Source organism: Thalassophryne amazonica, chromosome 8 (genome assembly GCF_902500255.1).
Source record: "Thalassophryne amazonica chromosome 8, fThaAma1.1, whole genome shotgun sequence".
Lineage (NCBI taxonomy): Eukaryota > Metazoa > Chordata > Actinopteri > Batrachoidiformes > Batrachoididae > Thalassophryne > Thalassophryne amazonica.
This window is the reverse complement of record NC_047110.1, coordinates 11709359-11734999: the sequence shown is the minus strand read 5'-3', so window position 1 is coordinate 11734999 and position 25641 is coordinate 11709359. Positions and strand designations below refer to the sequence as shown.

General features: G+C 41.4%; 1 protein-coding gene across 1 annotated transcript; it reads left to right on the top strand.

Moving 5' to 3' along the window:
• Nucleotides 1-557: 557 nt before the first annotated feature.
• On the top strand, nt 558-17912 carry cav2 (caveolin 2). Its single transcript, XM_034175739.1, has 3 exons — nt 558-826; nt 911-1098; nt 16922-17912. The coding sequence occupies exons 1-3, from the start codon at nt 677-679 to the stop codon at nt 17070-17072; spliced, it is 489 nt and encodes a 162-aa protein (XP_034031630.1). The 5' UTR covers nt 558-676; the 3' UTR covers nt 17073-17912.
• Nucleotides 17913-25641: the final 7729 nt, after the last annotated feature.

Below are 25641 nucleotides of genomic sequence, written 5' to 3'. Positions count from 1 at the left end.
GACTGTACAAGAAGGAGTCTTGAATGAGAAGACACCAAGACATCCAGACACCTGGAGAAGCTGTGTGGACCATACGCAGCTTCTCCAATCACAGCCACAGTGTCTTTTACACTGAAAGATTTTCAGACAAGAAAATCAATCAGATCTGGGCTCAGGTCTCTTGTTTATCTTCTGGTAAACTGTAGAAAAAATATCACATCATTTAAACAATACTTTGTCTTCATTATAATTCCATTACTGCAGGATTGTCCAGTTTTCACAGTACTGTATTTGGATGCTGTTTGGTTTCCCTCAAACTTGCGAGGTTTATTTATTTCTTTTCTATCTTCTGGCAGTTCAAATGACTAATGATTAATGCCAAGAATGAATCTACAGGTGGATGGATGATAAATCATTATCTGCAGTCCTACAGATGAGACTTGAATGAAAGTGTTTTCACAGTTCTCCTGGTTGTAAGTTGGCTGCTTTGGTCCCGTTCTGGGATCTGGGCTGTTTGCAGTGATCGTGACTGGAGAGCAGCTGTGCACGGCGATGTCAGTCGCAGAAAAGGACTGACGGTGTGGTGGCTGCGCTGTTTTCCATACGGGGCGGAGTGCCGCTGAGCCCGGCGCAGAGCGCACCGCGCACAGCCACAGCGCGCAGCCACAGCCGCTCTCCGGTGCTCTGTGCAGACACCATGGGTCTGGAGAAGGAGAAATCTGAAACCAGTGTCATTATGGACGAGGACGAGTTCAACAAATCGATAGAACCGATTCTGTCGAAGAAAGGAAAAGTTTACGCAGCGCCGCCGGACCGAGATCCGAACGACATCAACGCGCATCTGAAGGTGAGGGGGGGAAAAACAACTGTCACAGCTGATTCTCGAGCTGTGAAAACGTGGAAATGACGAGGTGAGTGTGTTTTGTTTCAGGTTGGCTTTGAGGACGTGATCGCGGAGCCCGTGTCGACGCACAGCTTCGACTCTGTGTGGATCGGAAGCCACGCAGCCTTCGAGCTGGTGAAGTTCATCTTCTACCGGCTGCTGAGCACGCTCCTGGCCGTGCCCGTGGCCTTCGTCCTCGGACTCCTCTTCGGGATCCTCAGCTGCGTCCACATCTGGTACGATCAGCCTGGCATTTCACTAATCACCTCTTGAACAGGTGCTCCAAGAGTGTAGTCAGAGTCCAGCAGAGGTCACAGTGACTGTGTTCCACTGCCTGCTTTTATATAGTACCTTACAAAAAAAAAAAAAAAAAAAAAAAAAAGTTAATTTAGGGTGCATTTTAATAAAAAAAAACTTCAGTCAGTCTCCAGCTTGCAGGCGTGGTGGATACTGTTTAGCTCACTTGGTTTCAGTGTGGAAGGTTCCCGGTTCAAATCCCACCCCTGGCACATTTCTAGATGTAATGTGGTGTTGCGTCAGGAAGGGCATCCTGCGTAAAACTTGTGCCAATTCACAATGCAAACCTACCTTGGATTTGCTGTGGTGACCACACCTTGTGGAAGGAGTGGTCCAGCCCCCTCGTCAGAATTCCTTTGTCTGAGAAGTTGCTGAGAGACTGGCGCTGTGCTTGATCAAAATTTTTTCAAAAACTGAGGCACATCCGAGTGGACGCCATTCAAGAAGTTCAGCTGGTTTTCTGTGAAAATTTTAAAGGCTGATGAGAGATTTTGGATTGTTTCTATCGCTGTAAGGACTTCCCACGGAGCGGGACGTCGCGCAGCGCTCTGAGGCGACGCCATCATCCTGTTTCAAGCTGAAAACCTCAAAATTTAAGCCTCTGTTGACCCAGGACGTTGTGAGAGAACAGAGAACTTTCAGAAGAGGTCGGAATCCGCAGTTTATCCGGACATTCCACTGTTAAAGGAGATTTTTTTTAATGAAAGACGTGCGGACGGATTGGCGCGTCGGCTCACAGCCGGCGTGGCGCGCCCGCCACAGGAAAAACACCTCCATTGGAAGCCTTAAGGACAAGTTGGAACATGCCCTGCTGTTAAACAATTTCTCAGATACTCACTCAACTGAAAGCCACCAAAAGCCGCCTGGTTTTTACAAATGGTTATCAACACGGAGGTGTTTTTCCTGTGGCGGGCGCGCCGCGCTGGCTGTGAGCCGACGCGTTGACCCGTCTGCACGTCTTTCATTAATAAAATCTCCTTTAACAGTGGAATATCCGGATAAACTGCTGATCCCGACCTCTTCTGAAAGTTCTCTGTTCTCTCACGACGTCCTGGGTCAACAGAGGCTTAAATTTGGAGGTTTTCAGCTTGAAACAGGATGACAACGTCGCCTCGGAGCGCTGCGCGACGTCCCGCTCCGTTGGAAGTGCTTACAGCGATAGAAACAATCCAAAATCTGTCATCAGCTGTTAAAATTTTCACAGAAAACCAGCTGAATTTCTAGAATGGCGTCCACTCGGATGTGCCTCACAGTTTCTGAAAAAATTTTGATCAAGCACAGCGCCAGTCTCTCAGCAACTTCTCAGACAATGAAAATCCGACGAGGGGGCTGGACCACTCCTTCCACAAGGCGTGCTCACAGGCGAATGACGTCACCGACAGGCGTGAAAAAACTCACGCATGCGCACAAGGGTTCAAGCTTGGCTGATGTAATCACACGTGATTCAAATCCATATAGTTTTTTTTTTTTTAAATAAAACTGTTTCTTTTCTAATAGACCTTGTATACTACTGTCTATACTTTAAATGCTAGAGGAATAAACCTTAAGTACACAACTGGTTTTATTTCATACTGCACTATAAGTGAACTTATAGGTAGTAGATTTGTACTTGTAGCCCATGTTTATACTTTATGAAAGTAGCTCAAGGATTTCCAGTCTGACAGGAATTCAAATCAGCTATACTCTAATTGCATGTGTCATGTACCACAAGACTGCACCACTTCAAAACATAACAAAACTTATAATAATATTATACAAATATCAGCCGGTCTGCTCTGTGTCAGCCTGATCCCGTCAGATCTCAGACGCTAAGCAGAGCAGGGTCTGGTTAGTACTCGGATGGGAGACCTCTGGCTGTGTGTGTTTCTCCAGGTAAAACTGGAGTTGCATCAGGAAGGGCATCCGGCGTGAAACTTGTGCCAATTACCAATGCGGATCTAGCTGTATCCGCTGTGGCAACCCCAAACAAAACTGGGAGCAGCTGAATGAACAACAACATTAAAAGATTATTAACTGACTGCGAGGTCTGTACGGGGAAATATCAGACCAAGGTGTAAGTACGGAGAAGCGACAGCATGGTCTGTGCAAAGAACACCGAGGTCTGATGTTACTATATATATATATATAAACACGCAAAACACCCGAATATCTTAGACAGAGCTCATAGTCGGAGTGGAAGTGAAACCGTTCGCTTCAGCAGTGGAGGTGAAGTTCACCTCCAAAAAACAAAACAAAAACTAGAAGCACTCAGAGTGCAAACCTCCGTCAAGGCCATGGGGTCACTGACGGCATAACATCTACACACCGTGGAATCATTGAACCTAAAAAAAGTCTAACAATGATGTTTGCTCAGTGGTAAAAAAAAAAAAGTTTCATCTGCTGTGACTGGATAGTATGTATCCTTAGCGCTTGGCATCACAGTTTAGTAAATAAGTCCCTTCGGCTGCTCCCTTGTTTGCACTCGGGGTCGCCACAGCAAATCCAAGGTGGATCTGCATGTTGATTTGGCACAGGTTGCTTGGCATCACCATTTATTGCAGTTTATTATTTCTTTTTGTCTCTTTCTCTAAAATTGTATATCATAATCATTAGATTATTAATATATAAACAAAAATAAATTTAAGAAATATTACAATTTGAAAACAATTGCACCCAAACATGATGACAGCTGCAACTGCTTAATGCTAACTTTAAACATTGAAAATGCCGTAGACATGCTAACGCGTTAGCATTGGGATCCGGATCCGGATCACCACTAAAATGTAATCACTTGTTCCTCTTGTCATTTCCAACCACTCCACAAAATTTCATCAAAATCCATTCAAAACATTTTAAGTCATCCTGCTGACAGACAGACAAACAAACAAATGCGACTGAAAACATAACCTCCTTGGCGGAGGTAAAAAAAGAATGACTTCACTGAGCAGCGGCTCATCTCAGCTCACCTCCGAGCTGACGGCCGGTGTCCCGACAGAACAGCGGAGCAGAGCAGGAACTTGCTAACAGATGGTCCGGTCGTTAGCTGGTTAGCTTTTAATCTGCGTGTTTTTCAGATGCTGTTTATAGTGTACGTTCATGTCTGACTTGTTTTTTCTAATCACATTTTTAGCATCTGGTTTGTAAAGAAAATACGCATTTTGGACCGGTTGTCATGGAAACCGGTCCGATATGGGAAAATAGTCAACCGGTAATCAGCCAATCAGAGCGTGCGTAGTGTCGCAGCCATATAATAATGAATGTTGTTGTTAATAATTGTTATAATGAATGCTAAGTTACACATTTAAAGTTATGGCCAGATGTGTAACACAGGACACTTTTTATTTTGAAAATGATGTCATGCTCGCCTGTACCAAACTCAACAGGTTCTTCCTACTTCCAGGGGGAAAGAAATGACAAAGAGACTGATTATTAACAGCTGATGGAAAGAAAATACTCTTTTAATGTCAGAAGTAAGAAAACAAGGGAACGTTAGGAGGAATGCTGAGTTCCAGGAGCAATGATAAACTACGGAACGCTGGAAGTGTCATCGCAAAATACACTCAACAAAAATATAAACGCAACACTTTTGGTTTTGCTCCCATTTTGTATGAGATGAACTCAAAGATCTAAAACTTTTTCCACATACACAATATCACCATTTCCCTCAAATATTGTTCACAAACCAGTCTAACTCTGTGATAGTGAGCACTTCTCCTTTGTTGAGATAATCCATCCCACCTCACAGGTGTGCCATATCAAGATGCTGATTAGACACCATGATTAGTGCACAGGTGTGCCTTAGACTGCCCACAATAAAAGGCCACTCTGAAAGGTGCAGTTTTATCACACAGCACGATGCCACAGATGTCGCAAGATTTGAGGGAGCGTGCAATTGGCATGCTGACAGCAGGAATGTCAACCAGAGCTGTTGCTCGTGTATTGAATGTTCATTTCTCTACCATAAGCCGTCTCCAAAGGTGTTTCAGAGAATTTGGCAGTACATCCAACCAGCCTCACAACCGCAGACCACGTGTAACCACACCAGCCCAGGACCTCCACATCCAGCATGTTCACCTCCAAGATCGTCTGAGACCAGCCACTCGGACAGCTGCTGGAACAATCAGTTTGCATAACCAAAGAATTTCTGAACAAACTGTCAGAAACCGTCTCAGGGAAGCTCATCTGCATGCTCGTCGTCCTCATCGGGGTCTCGACCTGACTCCAGTTCGTCGTCGTAACCGATTTGAGTGGGCAAATGCTCACATTCGCTGCCGTTTGGCACGTTGGAGAGGTGTTCTCTTCGCAGATGATGCGAAGGAGATGTGTTGCACTGCATGAGGCAAATGGTGGTCACACCAGATACTGACTGGTATCCCCCCCAATAAAACAAAACTGCACCTTTCAGAGTGGCCTTTTATTGTGGGCAGTCTAAGGCACACCTGTGCACTAATCATGGTGTCTAATCAGCATCTTGATATGGCACACCTGTGAGGTGGGATGGATTATCTCAGCAAAGGAGAAGTGCTCACTATCACAGATTTAGACTGGTTTGTGAACAATATTTGAGGGAAATGGTGATATTGTGTATGTGGAAAAAGTTTTAGATCTTTGAGTTCATCTCATACAAAATGGGAGCAAAACCAAAAGTGTTGCATTTATATTTTTGTTGAGTGTATATATATACAAATATTTTGCATGTTGAGATAATGTGCACTCGTTTTACTACATTGTGCACTTATTTTACAATAGTATGTGCACAATTTACTATATTGTGCTCTCTTTTTACAAAACTGTGCACAATTTACTATATTGTGCTCTCTTTTTACAATACTGTGTGCACAATTTACTATATTGTGCTCTCTTTTTACAATACTGTGTGCACAATTTACTATATTGTGCTGTCTTTTTACAATAGTGTGTGCACAATTTACTATATTGTGCTCTTTTTACAATAGTGTGTGCATAGTTTACTATATTGTGCTCTCTTTTTACAATACTGTGTGCACAGTTTACTATATTGTGCTCTCTTTTTCTAATACTGTGTGCACAATTTACTATATTGTGCTCTCATTTTACAATACTGTGTGCACAATTTACTATATTGTGCTCTTTTTTTCCAATACTGTGTACGCAATTTACTATATTGTGCTCTTGTTTTACAATACTGTGTGCACAATTTACTATATTGTGCTCTCTTTTTACAATACTGTGTGCACAATTTACTATATTGTGCTCTCTTTTTCCAATACTGTGTGCGCAATTTAGTATATTGTGCTCTCGTTTTACAATACTGTGTGCACAATTTACTATATTGTGCTCTCTTTTTACAATACTGTGTGCACAATTTACTATATTGTGCTCTCATTTTACAATACTGTGTGCACAATTTACTATATTGTGCTCTTTTTTTACAATACTGTGTGCGCAATTTACTATATTGTGCTCTCGTTTTACAATACTGTGTGCACAGTTTACTATATTGTGCTCTCTTTTTAAAATACTGTGTGCACAATTTACTATATCGTGCTCTCTTTTTCCAATACTGTGTGCGCAATTTAGTATATTGTGCTCTCATTTTACAATAACTCAGCCACATGGGGTGTGGAGCCAGTACATTCTGAGTGCCAGTTCCAAGCCCGGATAAATGAGGAGGGTTGCGTCAGGAAGAGCATCCAGCGTAAATCAAGCCAACCCAACTATGCAGACTCAGAATCGAATTCCCATACCGGATCGGTCACGGCCCGGGTTAACCATGTCCGCCACCTGTGCTATTGCCCAACAGGGTGCCGGTGGAAATTGGGCTACTGCTGGGCAAAGACAACGAAGAAGAGTAGGAAAACGTTGCCACTAACAGCGCGAGAAGAAGAAAACTAGAAGGGTGGAAATGAGAGTGGGGACTTTGAATGTTGGTAGTATGACTGGTAAAGGGAGAGAGCTAGCTGATATGATGGAGAGGAGAAAGGTAGACATATTGTGTGTGCAAGAGACCAAGTGGAAGGGAAGTAAGAGCAGGAGCATCGGCGGTGGGTACAAGTTGTTGTACCATAGTGAGGACAGGAAGAGAAATGGTGCTGGGGTCATTTTAAAGGAAGAGTATGTTAAAAGTGTGTTGGAGGTTAAGCGAGTGTCTGACAGGGTGATGAGTGTAAAGTTGGAAATTGAAGGGGTGATGATGAATATCATCAGTGCATATGCCCCACAGGTAGGTTGTGAGATGAAGGAGAAAGAAGATTTCTGGAGTGTGTTAGATGAGGTGGTGGAGAGTGTGCCCAAGCATGAAAGAGTGGTGATAGGAGCAGACTTCAATGGGCATGTTGGTGAAGGGAACAGAGGTGATGAGGAAGTAATGGCTAGATATTGTATCAAGGATAGGAATGGGGAAGGACAGATGGTAGTTGATTTTGCAAAAAGGATGGAAATGGCTGTGGTGAATACCTACTTTAAGAAAAGGGAGGAGCACAGGGTAACATATAAGAGTGGAGGAAGGTGCACACAGGTGGACTACATTCTTTATAGGAGATGCAAGCTAAAAGAAATCACAGACTGTAAGGTGGTAGCAGGAGAGAGTGTCACTAGACAGCATAGGATGGTTGTTTGTAGGATGCCTTTAGAGGTAAAGAAGAAGAAGAGAGTGAGAGTTCAACAAAGGATCAGATGGTGGAAGCTGAAGGAGGAAGATTGTTGTGTGAAATTTAGCAAGCAGGTGAGAGAAGCACTGGTTGGAGGGGAAGCAATTTTGGACAACTGGAAAAGTACTGCAGATGTGGTAAGGGAGACAGCTAGGGCAGTACTGGGTATGACATCTGGACAGTGGAAGGAAGACAAGGAGACTTGGTGGTGGAATGAAGAGGTCCAGGAAAGCATAAGGAGAAAGAGGTTGGCGAAAAAGTTTTGGGATAGTCGGAGAGATGAAGAAAGTAGACAGGAGTACAAGGAGATGTGGCGTAAGGCGAAAAGAGAAGTGGCAAAAGCAAAGGAAAAGGTATATTGCGAGCTGTACAAGAAGTTGAATAGTAAGGAAGGAGAAAAGAACTTGTACCGATTGACCAGACAAAGGGACAGAGCTGGAAAGGATGTGCAGCAGGTTAGGGTGGTAAAAGATACAAATGGTAATGTGCTGACAAGTGAGGAGTGTGTGCTGAGAAGGTGGAGGGAATATTTTGAAGAGCTGATGAATAAAGAAAATGAGCGAGAGAAAAGGCTGGATGATGTGGTGAGAGTAAATCAGGAAGTACAAGAGATTAGCAAGGAAGAAGTGAGGGCTTCTATGAAGAGGATGAAGAGTGGAAAGACAGTTGGTCCAGATGACATTCCAGTGGAGGCATGGAAATGTCTAGGAGAGATGGCAGTAGAGTTTCTAACCAGATTGTTTAATAAAATCTTAGAAAGTGAGAGGATGCCTGAGGAGTGGAGACGAAGTGTGCTGGTTCCTATTTTCAAGAACAAGGATGATGTGCAGAGCTGCAGTAACTACAGAGGCATAAAGCTGATCAGCCACAGCATGAAGTTATGGGAAAGAGTAGTAGAAGCTAGGCTTAGAAAAGAGGTGAAGATCTGTGAGCAGCAATATGGTTTCATGCCGAGAAAGAGCACTACAGATGCAATGTTTGCTCTGAGAATACTGTTGGAAAAGTACAGAGAAGGACAGAAAGAGTTACATTGTGTGTTTGTGGACTTAGAAAAAGCTTATGATAGGGTGCCAAGAGAAGAGTTGTGGTATTATATGAGGAAGTCTGGAGTGGCAGAGAAGTATGTTAGGGTAGTGCAGGACATGTATAAGAATAGTGTGACAGCAGTGAGATGCGCAGTCGGAATGACAGACTCATTCAAGGTGGAGGTGGATTACACCAAGGATCAGCTCTGAGTCCTTCTTGTTTGCAGTGGTGATTGACAGGTTGACGGATGAGATCAGACAGGAGTCCCCATGGACTATGATGTTTGCAGATGACATTGTGATCTGTAGTGAGAGTAGAGAGCAAGTTGAGTCTAGTCTGGAGAAGTGGAGATATGCTTTGGAGAGAAGGGGAATGAAAGTCAGTAGAAGCAAGACTGAGTACATGTGTGTGAATGAGAGGGAGCCCAGTGGAATAGTGCAGTTACAAAGAGTAGAAGTGGTGAAAGTAGATGAGTTTAAATATTTGGGGTCAACTGTTGAAAGTAATGGAGAGTGTGGTAGAGAGGTGAAGAAGAGAGTGCAGGCAGGGTGGAGTGGGTGGAGAAAGATGGCAGGAGTGATTTGTGACCGAAGAATATCAGCAAGAGTGAAGGGGAAAGTTTACAAAACAGTAGTGAGACCAGCTATGTTGTACGGCTTAGACACGGTGGCACTAACAAAAAGACAGGAGGCAGAGCTGGAGGTGGCAGAGCTGAAGATGTTGAGATTCTCTTTGGGAGTGACAAGAATGGACAAGATTAGGAATGAACATATCAGAGGGACAGCTCAGGTGGGATGGTTTGGAGACAAAGTCAGAGAGGCGAGATTGAGATGGTTTGGACATGTGCAGAGGAGGGACCCAGGGTATATAGGGAGAAGGATGCTGAGGATGGATCCACCAGGCAGGAGGAGAAGAGGGAGACCAAAGAGGAGGTTCATGGATGTGCTGAGAGAGGACATGCAGGTGGTTGGTGTGACAGAGGAAGATACAGAGGACAGGGTGACATGGAAATACTGTGTGCACAATTTACTATATTGTGCTCTCGTTTTAGTAAATGGCGTGCTCGTTTTAATATGTATTCTCATTTTACTGTTGTGTGCACTCATTTTAAGCATCGTAAAATGAAGGTACAGTTCAGTAAAATGAGGACACAGTCTGAAACGAGGGCACAATGAGAGCACAATTTAGTGAACACCATTATAGAACATTGTGTGCACGATCTACTTATAGTATATTTGAAATCTCGATCTACTAACCGCAGGTGACCCTGCTACAAAGAGTAGAAGTCCAAGTCCGTGATAAACCGTCATCACCTAATGGTGAAAACTAAAAAGGCTTTAAATAACTTCCTACGGTTATCATCACTTGCCAATATAAACGGTAATGTGTATAACTGTAATGCCTATAATGTGCTCATCTTTTATGAATTCAAGGGCTCAATTAAAGGAAAACATGCTCACAAATTATCACGGCTAGAAAAAAAACAAACCTGTCACTTTAAGTGACCTCTCCTGGGTTCTGTAGTGATAACAAAAATTTAAAGAACAAGAGTGGTTACAGCACTATCCAGCATACTTGAGTGGACATTGGTGTTGGGGCTGCAGACGCTGGTTCAGTCGGTTTGGTTACAGGCTTTGAGAGAATCTGTGACTGTGTGTGAAGCAGGAAGTTGGCACAGGTGTCCAGATTTCAACAGGTGACTGTTAAGGAGGAAAAAGGAGTCGAGTCCATGCTGCAGGAATGTGAGAGAGAAGCGTGCACAGTCACTGCACACACACACACACACACACACAATAACAGCAGCTGATAACACACACATACCAGAAATACATGTTGGCCACGTGGCAAAAAAAAAACAAAACTTTATAATATTTGTGAAGTACACGGTGCACACAAAAATCCTGCAAGGCTGCATTTATTGGCAATAATATTAATGCTGTAACTTAACAAGAGGATCTTCAGAAAAACTTTTTATCTGCTACAAGGGACATCTGAAAACCTTTGCCTGCTACGTGATTATTTCAGTAACAAGCAAAATACTCACTCGACTCACATATCTGCTGCAAGTCTGGAATGTTCTCCTCCAGGCAGTGGTCATTACATTTACACGTAGTCACCTTCCTTTAACACACACGTACACCAATGCTGGACACGTTTTTGCATCCCGTCGATGAAGAAAGTGCCTGTCAGCACCAGAGATGCGCAGCTGCTGGCACACCTGCATCATTGGTGTAACGTGTCCCTTTAGGTGCTCATTCAGGTTGGAACAAAAGAAGAAGTCTGAGGGTGTGAGATCCGGACTGCAACCTGTGGCTGTTGACTTGTGTGTGGACAAGCATTTCATTCTGAAGAATTGTGTCTTTTGTAAGGACAAACCTGCTCTAAGCGTGCACACCTGTTGCAAAGTCTCCAAATATCAATCAGAGTTGACAGTGTTGATGTGTTCCAAAATTTCTGTGAGGACGATGCCATCACAGTCCCAAAAAAATGGCCATAAAGACTACGGTTGGGTATCGAGAACTGGTTCTTTTCGGGTATCGTTAAGAAATGATTCAATCCACCGATATCAATAGCCTTTTTGCTTAACGATTCCCTTATCAGTCCTTCAGAGCACCTGTTGTTTTTGAGGGTGTTTGTCAGGAAAATGATAATTTTTTATGTTGATTACAGACCCTGTGCTAGTCAGACGACGTCCTGGATAAAACACAACGTCCAGTTTGGAAATGAACGGCACATTCCACTGTTACAGGAGTTTTTGTCATGGAAAGAGGAGCGGAGGCTTCGCGCATCGCGGAAAAAAAGCCCAAATCATTCCGCCATTTCCTGACAATGAAAATCGTCCGAGGGGGTGGACCACTCCTCACTCAAAGCCTGCTCACAGGCGAATGATGCAACCGACAGGCGTGGAAAAACTCATGCATGCGCACGAGGGTTCAAGCTTGTCTGACGCAATCACACGTGATTCAAATCCTTATAGTTTTTGAAAAAAATTAAAAGGTCGGTTTCTTTTCTAATAGACCTCGTACAACCGTCTGCCGTGAGGAATTCAGTAACAGCACCTTGTTTCAAACCCACCTCCACATACCTCCCCATTTTTCACAGATTGTGCTGTGCATGCGTTATGTTGAAGGCGATTTTCTGCATGCCTGAAACTACAGGCAAAAACCACGCAGTGTAGTTACAGTCATTAAGTGAATTATTCTCTTACCAGTTGAACTTCAATATCATGCTTGTTATTGAAATTATCACTTTGGAGGCAGACATTTTCAGCTGAACCTCATATAAGTATCACATTTCATTAAGATCATTGTTTTAGTTTTGTAGAAAGTGAATGAAATAGTAACAAATCAAGGATTAAGATGCAAAATCTAGTCCTTTTTTTGAATGGTGAAACATGGTTCTTAAAAGGGGAAAATTCACAGATTTCCATCAATAAAAAGAAACTGGTTTCTTCAAATTATTTAATATTTTGTACACTGAAAGTTACCAAAATGCATCTTGGCCCCAACTAACAATTTGTGGTGTTGGAGATACTGAGTTGCATCTGAATCCTGCCAATGCTCAATCTGTAGCTGTGCAAAAGAAATATCAAAAATAAAATGTAGACACCACATCTCAGTCCCACTGTATTCAGTGATAATATATGACTCATTTATTCAGGTGGAAGATGTCCTTCACTTCAGCAAAGTAGCTTTATGTTATTCCCACAGGCTAAATAAAATGTGATGTCAACAAAGGTTACACATTTAAATCAAAGAACCATTCAAATATTTTCAAAGTGGTGTTCAAATGTTATTGATACAGTTTGTAAAGTGCACAAAGTGCACAAAGTGGCACTTTGGCTTCCAGCAGTGTTGAAATTTCTTTAGTCGCACAGAATTATCCATTTAGCATCAACTGGAATGCGTTTGATGCTAGTAAATGTCAGGAAACTTTCACCCTAACACAGAAAAACATCGTTAAGCAGACCAGACGCTCATTTCCCAGCCTGGTCTCTTCTCCGAGGCATCAAACCACAAAAGCAGTTCCAGAACCTTCTCTGCTCAGTTTTATAAGCTCGGTTTTCCAGCTCAGCATCAATCTCACATGTGTAAGCTTTATTCTTTAAGCCCAACACCGTCACAGAAGTTCTCTTTGTGTTTGTGTACGAAGCGAAGGTGCAACAACATTGCTGTGCCAACAGCAAAGCGCACGCTACATGTGCACGTAAAAGAGCTGACATATTGTCAAGCTTGAACAGAGAACCTTTGGCGGATGGTGGTATTGATATTTAAGAGGAGACATTGTCCCTTCAGGAAGGGGGATCAGTTACAGGGTGCTTTCCAGTTCACTAGGTGTACCTAATAAACTGGCAATTGAGTGTACGAGGTCTATTAGAAAAGTATCTGACCTTATTATTTTTTTCAAAAACCATATGGATTTGAATCACGTGTGATTGCGTCAGACAAGCTTGAACCCTCGTGTGCATGCGTGAGTTTTTCCACACCTGTCAGTTGCGTCATTCGCCTGTGAGCAGGCTTTGAGTAAGGAGTGGTCCAGCCCCCTCAGCGGATTTTCATTGTCATGAAATGGCGGAATGATTTGGGCTTTTTTTCCATCAGAATTTTTTCAGAAACTGTTAGAGACTGGCACCTGGAAACCATTCAAAAAATTTATCTGGCTTTCGGTGAAAATTTTACTGGCGTCACAGAGAATAAGGACTGTTACTACAGCTTTAAGGACAGCTTTAAGGACGGCTTTAAGGACGCTCGGTGCGCCGTGCTCCGTGCCGCCATCGAGAGCCACAAACCACCAGATCATTTCTAAACGGATGGCTCTGTGGAGCCGGACCGTCGTGTGCACTTTCTCTGGTTATCACAAGAGCTGGACATCAACCATTTTCCGGCAGATTTCACTTTTAACAAGAGATTTTGTCATGGAAAGCCGAGCGGAGGCTTCGCGCATCACGACGGATTTGCTGATGGAGCAAGACAAAGGAACACCTCCGTTTTGGTCTCACAGGACGGCTTTGAGATGGCGTTCAGACAGCTGTCGGTGGTTTTTCCATCGAGTGATTATCCGAGAAATTGTGGATGTGCCTGGACATGCCAGAACATGTCCCGTGAGGCTTCATCACGGAGTTGCTTTGTGCCATGCGGCACCGCCGCGACGCGCAGAATTCCTCAGCACGTCTGTCTCAATGTGCCGAAAAAGTGCTGATGTCCACGTCTTTTCACAATTCCTGTGCTAGTCAGACGACGTCCCAGATAAAACATAGCGTCCAGTTTGGAAATGAATGACACATTCCACTGTTACAGGAGTTTTTGTCATGGAAAGAGGAGCGGAGGCTTCGCGCATCTTCTTGCACAGTCTTTCGCTCTCTCTCTCTCTCTCACACACACACACACACACACACGCACACACACACACTGAGATGGCCATTGTGCTTGTTTCTCTGCATGAATGCCTTAGTAGATTTTGAGCAGTGTTTAGGGTCGTTGTCTTGTTGAAAGATCCAGCCCTGGTGCAATTTTAACTTTGTCACTGATTCATGAATATTGTTCTCAAGAATATGCTGATATTGACTGGAATCCATGTGACCAATAACTTTAACAAGATTCCCAGTATCTGCACTGGCCACACAGCATGATGGAACCACCTCCAAATTTTACTGTAGGTAGCAAGTGTTTTTCTTGGAATGCTGTGTTCTTTTTCAGCCATACATACCGCCCCTTGTTATGCCCAAACAACTCAATTTTAGTTTCATCAGTCCACAGCACCTTATTCCAAAATGAAGCTGGCTTGTCCAAATGTGCTTTAGCATACCTCAAGCGACTCTGTTTGTGGCTTCCTCTGCATTACAGCATCATACAGCATCTCTTTGTGCAAAGTGCTCTGTATAGTTGAACAATGCACAGAGACAGCAAGATCATGTTGTAGGTCTTTGGAGCAGGTCTGTGGTTGACTATGACTGTTCTCACCATCCTTCGCTTCAGCTTATCTGAGATTTTTCTTGGCCTGCCACTTCACGCCTTAGCTAGTACTGTGCCTGTGGTCTTCTATTTCCTCACTATGTTCCTCACAGTGGAAACTGACTGCTGAAATCTCTGAGATAGCTTTTTGTATCCTTCCCCTAAACCATGATGTTGAACAATCTTTGTTTTCAGGTGATTTGAGAGTTGTTTAGAGGCTCCCATGTTGCCATTCATTAAAAGAGATGCAAAGGGAGAAACATTTGTAAATGGCCACCTTAAATACCCTTTCTCATGATTGGATTCACCTGTGTAAGAAGGTCAAGGGCCAATGAGCTTACCAAGCCAATTTTGTGTTCCAATAATTACAGCTAAATGTATTCAAATTAATAAAATGACAAGGGTGTCCAAATTTATGCACCTGCCTAATTTTGTTTAAAGAATTATTGCACACGTTCTGTAAATACTAGAAATATATATACACTCAACAAAAATATAATGCAACACTTTTGGTTTTGCTCTCATTTTGTATGAGATGAACTCAAAGATCTAAAACTTTTTCCACATACACAATATCACCATTTCCCTCAAATATTGTTCACAAACCAGTCTAAATCTGTGATAGTGAGCACTTCTCCTTTGCTGAGATAATCCATCCCACCTCACAGGTGTGCCATATCAAGATGCTGATTAGACACCACGATTAGTGCACAGGTGTGCCTTAGACTGCCCACAATAAAAGGCCACTCTGAAAGGTGCAGTTTTGTTTTATTGGGGGGGGGATACCAGTCAGTATCTGGTGTGACCACCATTTGCCTCATGCAGTGCAACACATCTTCACATAGAGTTGATCAGGTTGTCAATTGTGGCCTGTGGAATGTTGGTCCACTCCTCTTCAATGGCTGTGCGAAGTTGCTGGATATTGGCAGGAACTGGTACACGCTGTCGTATATGCCGGTCCAGAGCATCCCAAACATGCTCAATGGGTGACATGTCCGGTGAGTATGCCGGCCATGCAAGAACTGGGACATTTTCAGCTTCCAAGAATTGTGTACAGATCCTTGCAACATGGGGCCGTGCATTATCCTGCTGCAACATGACGTGATGTTCTTGGATGTATGGCACAACAATGGGCCTCAGGATCTCGTCACGGTATCTCTCTGAATTCAAAATGCCATCAATAAAATGCACCTGTGTTCTTCATCCATAACAGACGCCTGCCCATACCATAACCCCACCGCCACCATGGGCCACTCGAGCCACAGCATTGACATCAGAAAACTGCTCACCCACACCACGCCACACACGCTGTCTGCCATCTGCCCTGGACAGTGTGAACTGGGATTCATCCGTGAAGAGAACACCTCTGCAACATGCCAAACGCCAGCGAATGTGAGCATTTGCCCACTCAAGTCAGTTACGACAACGAACTGGAGTCAGGTCGAGACCCAGATGAGGACGACGAGCATGCTGATGAGCTTCCCTGAGATGGTTTCTGACAGTTTGTGCAGAAATTCTGTGGTTATGCAAACCGATTGTTTCAGCAGCTGTCCGAGTGGCTGGTCTCAGACGATCTTGGAGGTGAACATGCTGGATGTGGAGGTCCTGGGCTGGTGTGGTTACACGTGGTCTGTGGTTGTGAGGCTGGTTGGATGTACTGCCAAATTCTCTGAAACGCCTTTGGAGACAGCTTATGGTAGAGAAATGAACATTCAATACACGAGCAACAGCTCTGGTTGACATTCCTGCTGTCAGCATGCCAATTGCACGCTCCCTCAAATCTTGCGACATCTGTGGCATTGTGCTGTGTGATAAAACTGCACCTTTCAGAGTGGCCTTTTATTGTGGGCAGTCTAAGGCACACCTGTGCACTAATCATGGTGTCTAATCAGCATCTTGATATGGCACACCTGTGAGTTGGGATGGATTATCTCAGCAAAGGAGAAGTGCTCACTATCACAGATTTAGACTGGTTTGTGAACAATATTTGAGCGAAATTGTGATATTGTGTATGTGGAAAAAGTTTTAGATCTTTGAGTTCATCTCATACAAAATGGGAGCAAAACCAAAAGTGTTGCATTTATATTTTTGTTGAGTGTATATATATACAAACACACTGTTGTTTGTTAGAAACCAGCAACTGTTCCTGGCTGACTTTTGCCCTTGCATTCTTCCAGGTTGGTGATGCCGCTAATCCAGAGCATAATGATGGTTTTACCATCAGTGCAGGTGGTGTGGAAGAGTCTGACCGACATGTTCATCGCGCCGCTCTTCAGGAGCATGAGGAAGAGTCTGTCCTCCATCCACGTCCGAACCGCAGAGAACTGATCCACATCCTGGTCTGTCCCAGAGGGGACAGAAAACAGGTGGAACGACGTATGCAGTGGAAACCATCAGCTCTTTATAAAGTACTACGTGTGCAGTGTTCTCATGATGCTCACTGTGGGGACGTTTGTTCCTGCAGGTCATTTGAAGATGTGTGTTCAGCAGGAGCTGAACACACATCCAGTCTCTAACAGTTTCTGAAAAAATTCTGATGGAAAAAAGCCCAAATCATTCCGCCATTTCCTGACAATGAAAATCCGCTGAGGGGGTGGACCACTCCTCACTCAAAGCCTGCTCACAGGCGATTGGCTGATTGGCTGTTCAGCAGGAGGCCAAGTTTTCTGAGCAACACTTGTGACTTCATGAAGAGCTTGTGTGCTCCACCCAGGAGTCGGTGTTTAGTGATTGTGACCAAATGCCTTCTTATGGCCATGAGCGACGTGGAATCAATTGATAGGAGTGTAACATTAATATTACTGTTAACACAGACGCACTGCTGAGTTGCTAAGAAATGTGTCATTCATCCCGTTGAGTTTTTGTTTTATATATTGGCATTCTTTCAGCTGCAGATGGAAGATAATAATGTGATTTAGAGCAGACTGCTTTGACTAATTAATGTGAACGCTAAAGGCAGCTTGTTGCAGTTTGAAGGCTAATTTCATGGTAACATTGTCTCTAGTGTTTGACAAACACTGCAGCATTTCATTTTGTATCAATCTTACTTATGTGAGACCTTTGACCTTTGCAGTCTCAGAAAATATTTGACATTTTTACTCTGTTTTCAGTTCATCACCACACAGTGTGGTGGAATGGTTAAAGTCATTCATATGAAAAGGTTGTTTTCATGTTTCATGTTGATTTGATCCAAATTTGCCTTCTGGATCTTTTTTTAAACTTGGTTTTACGTGGCACGAAGGGGCATATTTCAATGTCAATTTCTCAAAAGCTAATCCACCAATTTTAATAAACACTATGACACACAGTCAACAAGTGAATGTTTGTGCAGAAGAAGAGAGTCACGACAGGTCAAAGTCAGTGTCAGGTCACACAGTCCCAAAAACCTCACGTCATGTGGCAAAACACAGTTTGATTGACACAGCTGCTGATTTTATTTACAGCTTCAATCACTGATGTGTTTTTTTTTCCTGCCAACAATAATTTGGTTCTTGAACAGGTGTTGATCAGTAATTGTGAAATTGGTGAAGTACTGAGGGAAACACGAGAATTACTAGTGGAAACACTAATGTCCTGTTGTTTTCCAGCGTATAAGTTGCAGTGTGGGACGTCCTGTGATTTATACTCCAGTATAAATCACAACCCCAATTCCAATGAAGTTGGAACGTTGTGTAAAATGTAAATAAAAACAGAATACAATGATTTGCAAATCCTCTTCAACCTATATTCAATTGAATACACCTCAAAGACAAGATATTTAATGTTCAAACTCATAAACTTTATGGTTTTTGTGCAAATATTTGCTCATTTTGACATGGATGACTGCAACACATTTCAAAAAAGCTGGGACAGTGGTATGTTTACCACTGTGATACATCACCTTTCCTTCTAACAACACTCAATAAGCGTTTGGGAACTGAGGACACTAATTGTTGAAGTTTTATAGGTGGATTTTTTTCCCATTCTTGCTTCATGCACGACTTCAGTTGTTCAACAGTCCGGGGTCTCCGTTGTCGCATTTTGCGCTTCATAATGCACCACACATTTTCAATGGGCGACAGGTCTGGACTGCAGGCAGACCAGTCTAGTACCCGCACTCACCTCAGGCAGCTTTGGTGGCTGCTGTCAACTCTGACAGGTTAGCACAGATCTTTAAAAAACAACAAGAAAATCTCTCACTTGCATCCACTTTCAGAGTAGCAGAACGCTGAATGCCTGGCATGCTCCGCCTTAAAGAGAATGATAGATTTGTTTATTTCACGTTATGTGTAAAATGCATCCATGATCAATGAAGAGCATAAATTCAACCCGGGTGCACCAAGCACATGTTGCCCTATACATGAGTATAGTGAGTTGCTGCTACATGAGTATGGTGAGTTGCTGCTACATGAGTATAGTGAGTTGCTGCTACATGAGTATGGTGAGTTGGGGTGTATCCAACTCATTGGATACACCCAGGCTGAGACATTTCAAAACAAAGCAAGATAAAACAACATTGTCTAGTATATTAATTTCTACTTATCTATGTGTCAACCTGAGTTCAAACTGGTAGCAACCATAAGTAGTTATTTTTTAAGGAGACAAAAATGTCACCATTACAGATCAGAATGGTTGGAAAACTCTGAGATCAATAAATAAACAAATTAATCAGTAAAATTAACTTATAGGTCTTTGTAAAACATGTTTACTGATATTAACAACGCATCTAAGCAAAGCTGTAAACAGGCCTATTGTTTAAACTTCCAGTAATATGAGCTTTTTTACATCATAAAATTAAATCTTGAATAATGCATATATAATTTCAAGTGAAGAAATTTATGGTTAATCATCAATGAAATCCCTTTAGCTTGGAAATGTCTGACTGCAAAAAGGCCTTTGACTATTCTTTTTTTAAATTTGCTTTATTTGCCTGTAAGTACCCGAAGGCCTCATTTTTATTTGCATCATAACCAGAACTTCAGGTTTTTCTTCTTGGAAAGTTCACATATAACTTGTTTATTTTAGGTCAAATTGTTGTCAATATTTCCAATGATATTTGCAAATGAGAGCAGAACCAAGCTTGATATAAACCATCAACGTTTCGAGCTGAGTTTCAGGTAGTAGCTCGTCTTCGCGATGGTAGTTAATTATAGATAGATAGTTAATGATAGTTAATTGCATATTACTGGAACAAATCCATTTATTAACAGTCACATTGGTTTTAGAGACATCCGCCTTGTTTTTGTAATCTGCTCTGTTCTTAATCTGATAGATGCTAATCATCCAGAAATCAACTGACAGTGAGAGTTTGGATTTGGCTTTTATCCAGAGGCACACTGACCAGTTGGCCAGGATGTGTCCTTGTTACTGTGGATGACGCGCGGCCCATAAGGCCGCTCCCCACAGCGCTCCACTCAGCAACTCTTACTTCCATTCGGAAATACAGTTAAGCCTGGGAAAACCTTAGCGGGTCTTATTAGCGGGATATTTTGTCATTGTGCTGTGGTCTGGTGTTAGGATTTCTAAAATGATGGATGGACAAACTGTAACATCTCCAGAACATTTTCAGAAAACACCAACGTGGTGCTGAAGTTGCGTTCCAGTTGTGCTCTGGTTTCTGAAGCTATGCTACAGTCGGGTTATGGATGTGTTTTCACACATCACATGGTACAAGTCTGACGTGTTATGTCATCGTTCTTCTTCTTGCAACAGGACCAAGGTCCTCGCCGACACGTGCTGACTTTAAAAGGTTTTAACGGTTTATTTAAATTTACTGATGTAAACGTGTGCATGTGTACATCTGTAGGGATTCTTGTCACGCTATCAGATACTTCTCACATTTCCATGAGGTGTGTAACAGTACACGAGCTCCACGATACAATACACATCACAATACACCTGTACAATACATATCACAATGTCAAAAGTAATCAGGTGAGTATTTCAACTTAAACAAATTATTCTGAAGTATAAATTGTAATCCTTAATGTTATCAATTCACTCTTTGTATATTTTATCAATCATATGATTGAGCTCTCAGAACCTATACCTGTATAAGGTTATATAGGTTATAACCTATATATATATATATATATATATATATATATATATATATATATATATATATATATATATATATATATATATATATATATTATATATATATATATATATATATATATAATATATATATATATATATATATATATATATATATATATATATATATATAAGATAATTATAGTGGGCGATTTTAACATCCACACAGATGCTGAGAATGACAGCCTCAACACTGCATTTAATCTATTATTAGACTCTATTGGCTTTGCTCAAAAAGTAAATGAGTCCACCCACCACTTTAATCATATCTTAGATCTTGTTCTGACTTATGGTATGTAAATAGAAGACTTAACAGTATTCCCTGAAAACTCCCTTCTGTCTGATCATTTCTTAATAACATTTACATTTACTCTGATGGACTACCCAGCAGTGGGGAATAAGTTTCATTACACTAGAAGTCTTTCAGAAAGTGCTGTAACTAGGTTAAGGATATGATTCCTTCTTTATGTTCTCTAATGCCATATACCAACACAGTGCAGAGTAGCTACCTAAACTCTGTAAGGGAGATAGAGTATCTCGTCAATAGTTTTACATCCTCATTGAAGACAACTTTGGATGCTGTAGCTCCTCTAAAAAAAGAGAGCTTTAAATCAGAAGTGCCTGACTCCATGGTATAACTCACAAACTCGTAGCTTAAAGCAGATAACCCGTAAGTTGGAGAGGAAATGGCGTCTCACTAATTTAGAAGATCTTCACTTAGCCTGGAAAAAGAGTCTGTTGCTCTATAAAAAAGCCCTCCGTAAAGCTAGGACATCTTTCTACTCATCACTAATTGAAGAAAATAAGAACAACCCAGGTTTCTTTTCAGCACTGTAGCCAGGCTGACAAAGAGTCAGAGCTCTATTGAGCTGAGTATTCCATTAACTTTAACTAGTAATGACTTCATGACTTTCTTTGCTAACAAAATTTTAACTATTAGAGAAAAATTACTCATAACCATCCCAAAGACGTATCGTTATCTTTGGCTGCTTTCAGTGATGCCGGTATTTGGTTAGACTCTTTCTCTCTGATTGTTCTGTCTGAGTTATTTTCATTAGTTACTTCCTCCAAACCATCAACATGTTTATTAGACCCCATTCCTACCAGGCTGCTCAAGGAAGCCCTACCATTATTTAATGCTTCGATCTTAAATATGATCAATCTATCTTTGTTAGTTGGCTATGTACCACAGGCTTTTAAGGTGGCAGTAATTAAACCATTACTTAAAAAGCCATCACTTGACCCAGCTATCTTAGCTAATTATAGGCCAATCTCCAACCTTCCTTTTCTCTCAAAATTCTTGAAAGGGTAGTTGTAAAACAGCTAACTGATCATCTGCAGAGGAATGGTCTATTTGAAGAGTTTCAGTCAGGTTTTAGAATTCATCATAGTACAGAAACAGCATTAGTGAAGGTTACAAATGATCTTCTTATGGCCTCAGACAGTGGACTCATCTTTGTGCTTGTTCTGTTAGACCTCAGTGCTGCTTTTGATACTGTTGACCATAAAATTTTATTACAGAGATTAGAGCATGCCATAGGTATTAAAGGCACTGCGCTGCAATGGTTTGAATCATATTTGTCTAATAGATTACAATTTGTTCATGTAAATGGGGAATCTTCTTCACAGACTAAAGTTAATTATGGAGTTCCACAAGGTTCTGTGCTAGGACCAATTTTATTCACTTTATACATGCTTCCCTTAGGCAGTATTATTAGACGGTATTGCTTAAATTTTCATTGTTACGCAGATGATACCCAGCTTTATCTATCCATGAAGCCAGAGGACACACACCAATTAGCTAAACTGTAGGATTGTCTTACAGACATAAAGACATGGATGACCTCTAATTTCCTGCTTTTAAACTCAGATAAATCTGAAGTTATTGTACTTGGCCCCACAAATCTTAGAACATGGTGTCTAACCAGATCCTTACTCTGGATGGCATTACCCTGACCTCTAGTAATACTGTGAGAAATCTTGGAGTCATTTTTGATCAGGATATGTCATTCAAAGCGCATATTAAACAAATATGTAGGACTGCTTTTTTGCATTTACGCAATATCTCTAAAATCAGAAAGGTCTTGTCTCAGAGTGATGCCTGAAAAACTAATTCATGCATTTATTTTCTCTAGGCTGGACTATTGTAATTCATTATTATCAGGTTGTCCTAAAAGTTCCCTAAAAAGCCTTCAGTTAATTCAAAATGCTGCAGCTAGAGTACTGACGGGGACTAGAAGGAGAGAGCATATCTCACCCATACTGGCCTCTCTTCATTGCTTCCTGTTAATTCTAGAATAGAATTTAAAATTCTTCTTCTTACTTATAAGGTTTTGAATAATCAGGTCCCATCTTATCTTAGGGACCTCGTAGTACCATATCACCCCAATAGAGCGCTTCGCTCTCAGACTGCAGGCTTACTTGTAGTTCCTAGGGTTTGTAAGAGTAGAATGGGAGGCAGAGCCTTCAGCTTTCAGGCTCCTCTCCTGTGGAACCAGCTCCCAATTCAGATCAGGGAGACAGACACCCTCTCTACTTTAAGATTAGGCTTAAAAACTTCCTTTTGCTAAAGCTTATAGTTAGGGCTGGATCAGGTGACCCTGAACCATCCCTTAGTTATGCTGCTATAGACGTAGACTGCTGGGGGGTTCCCATGATGCACTGAGTGTTTCTTTCTCTTTTTTGCTCTGTATGCACCACTCTGCATTTAATCATTAGTGATCGATCTCTGCTCCCCTCCACAGCATGTCTTTTTCCTGGTTCTCTCCCTCAGCCCCAACCAGTCCCAGCAGAAGACTGCCCCTCCCTGAGCCTGGTTCTGCTGGAGGTTTCTTCCTGTTAAAAGGGAGTTTTTCCTTCCCACTGTAGCCAAGTGCTTGCTCACAGGGGGTCGTTTTGACCGTTGGGGTTTTACATAATTATTGTATGGCCTTGCCTTACAATATAAAGCACCTTGGGGCAACTGTTTGTTGTGATTTGGCGCTATATAAATAAAATTGATTGATTGATTGATATATAGATATATATAATTATATATATATATATATATATATATATATATATATATATATATATATATATATATATATATATATATATATATATATATATATATATATATATAGGTTATAACCTATAAGACCTGCTATATCATATGGTTATTTCGTTCATGCAGCGGCTGACGTTTTATGGTATTTTGATACTAAAAACAAAATACGTTGGATACAGGCTTACTGATACAGTTATCATGATGTATCGTTACCTCCCTAATTCCACTAATACAGTGGAGACAAGATGTGGTTTACGTTTATTTGAGTCATTTTATCCAGCATGTGACTGAGTTCCATATTTTCAGCTTTCCTCTTATGCGTTTCTCTGTGATAAACAGAAGTTACACTGAGGGCATTTTTTTTAAGTCTCTCAGTGTTTTGCTTTGTTGTTTTTCTTTATTGTTTCACTTACATTGGACTCTTGACAGTCAACATCTTGTTGAGTTTTTAGCTGTCAAGGTCACTCGGGTTACATACAGTGGTGAGGCACAGTTCCCCTAATCCGCTAACCACTTATTAGCAAGGCTAACTTTTTGTTTGCTGATTAGCTTTTCAGCTAAATTTGAAACCAACAGCGGACCAATTATCTTCCACTAAATTTACTTACGATAACTTTTAGATCGCTAACATATTTTGCTGGCATAGTGAGTAAAGCTTAACAGTTAAAACCATTGTAAAGCCTGAAATCATACATTCTAGTGCTGCCTGTTACATGTTTTGTAGCAGACAAATGGCTATGAGAGGTAGCGCTCAATCCTCTGCCAGCATAGGAGAGCTGGCCAGCAGAGAAGAGAAAGAAAAAAATATTTATTTAAAAATTTATTTATTTTCACAGCCATACAGACATATCACAGGAATCATACACAGCAAAGACAGTTTTGACTTACAGTTAAATTTTTAAACAAACTAATTCCAGACAAGTTATTGAAATTAACATCACCTCTGTCACTGTTCACAAAGTGAAAATATCAGCTATATGTTTTAGTTTTAAAGTAATGCACTCATTTGAAGGTTTTTAGCATTTACAGACACACATGCTGGAATGCAGTTTTGTGAAAATTAGTTTCCTGTCATCAGTGGTTGGTCGGTATATAACACACAAGTTAACTGTAACATGAGTTGGTTTTTACACATAAATCTGTATTTGTAAATATGTCATTTTTTCATTTGTAAAAAAAAAGCTTAATTTGAAAACTGAAAATTCTGTTTGTTAAGTGATTCAGTACTTTTAGCAAATGTGTGGTATTTGGTATTCACACTGCCATGAACACTGCTATCTACTGGATGGCCAGTAGATGGTAATTTTACCATAATACATTTCAGCATACGTGTCTATAAACGCTAAAACCTTTAAAATTAGTGCATGTTAGATCATATCTGTGCTAATTCTTTGTTTTAGGTTCGCTATCAAGTATTTGTGTTATTTTTTTGGACGTTCTGAGAAATATAACTTAAGTTTTACTTCATCATGTGTCCAAGTTTCAGACACAGGGAGATCTTCCCCCTTTTGGTGAGAGCCAGTAACATTAGAAATGTAAGACTAAACCACACCTATTGTTAACACCCACAAGGTATAAAAAGTGTTGTATGACTCATTTTAGGGGCCTTTAACAAGATGGACACTGTCTGTGAGGGTCCCAGGCCTGGTTTCTAACATGACCTTCAATAAACTCAAAATGAGGAATACAATGGTTTGGTTTTTGGTAAGGGGCAGAATCTTACATAAAACAGCCGGGTAGAAATAACATACATTACTTTAAATTACAGGG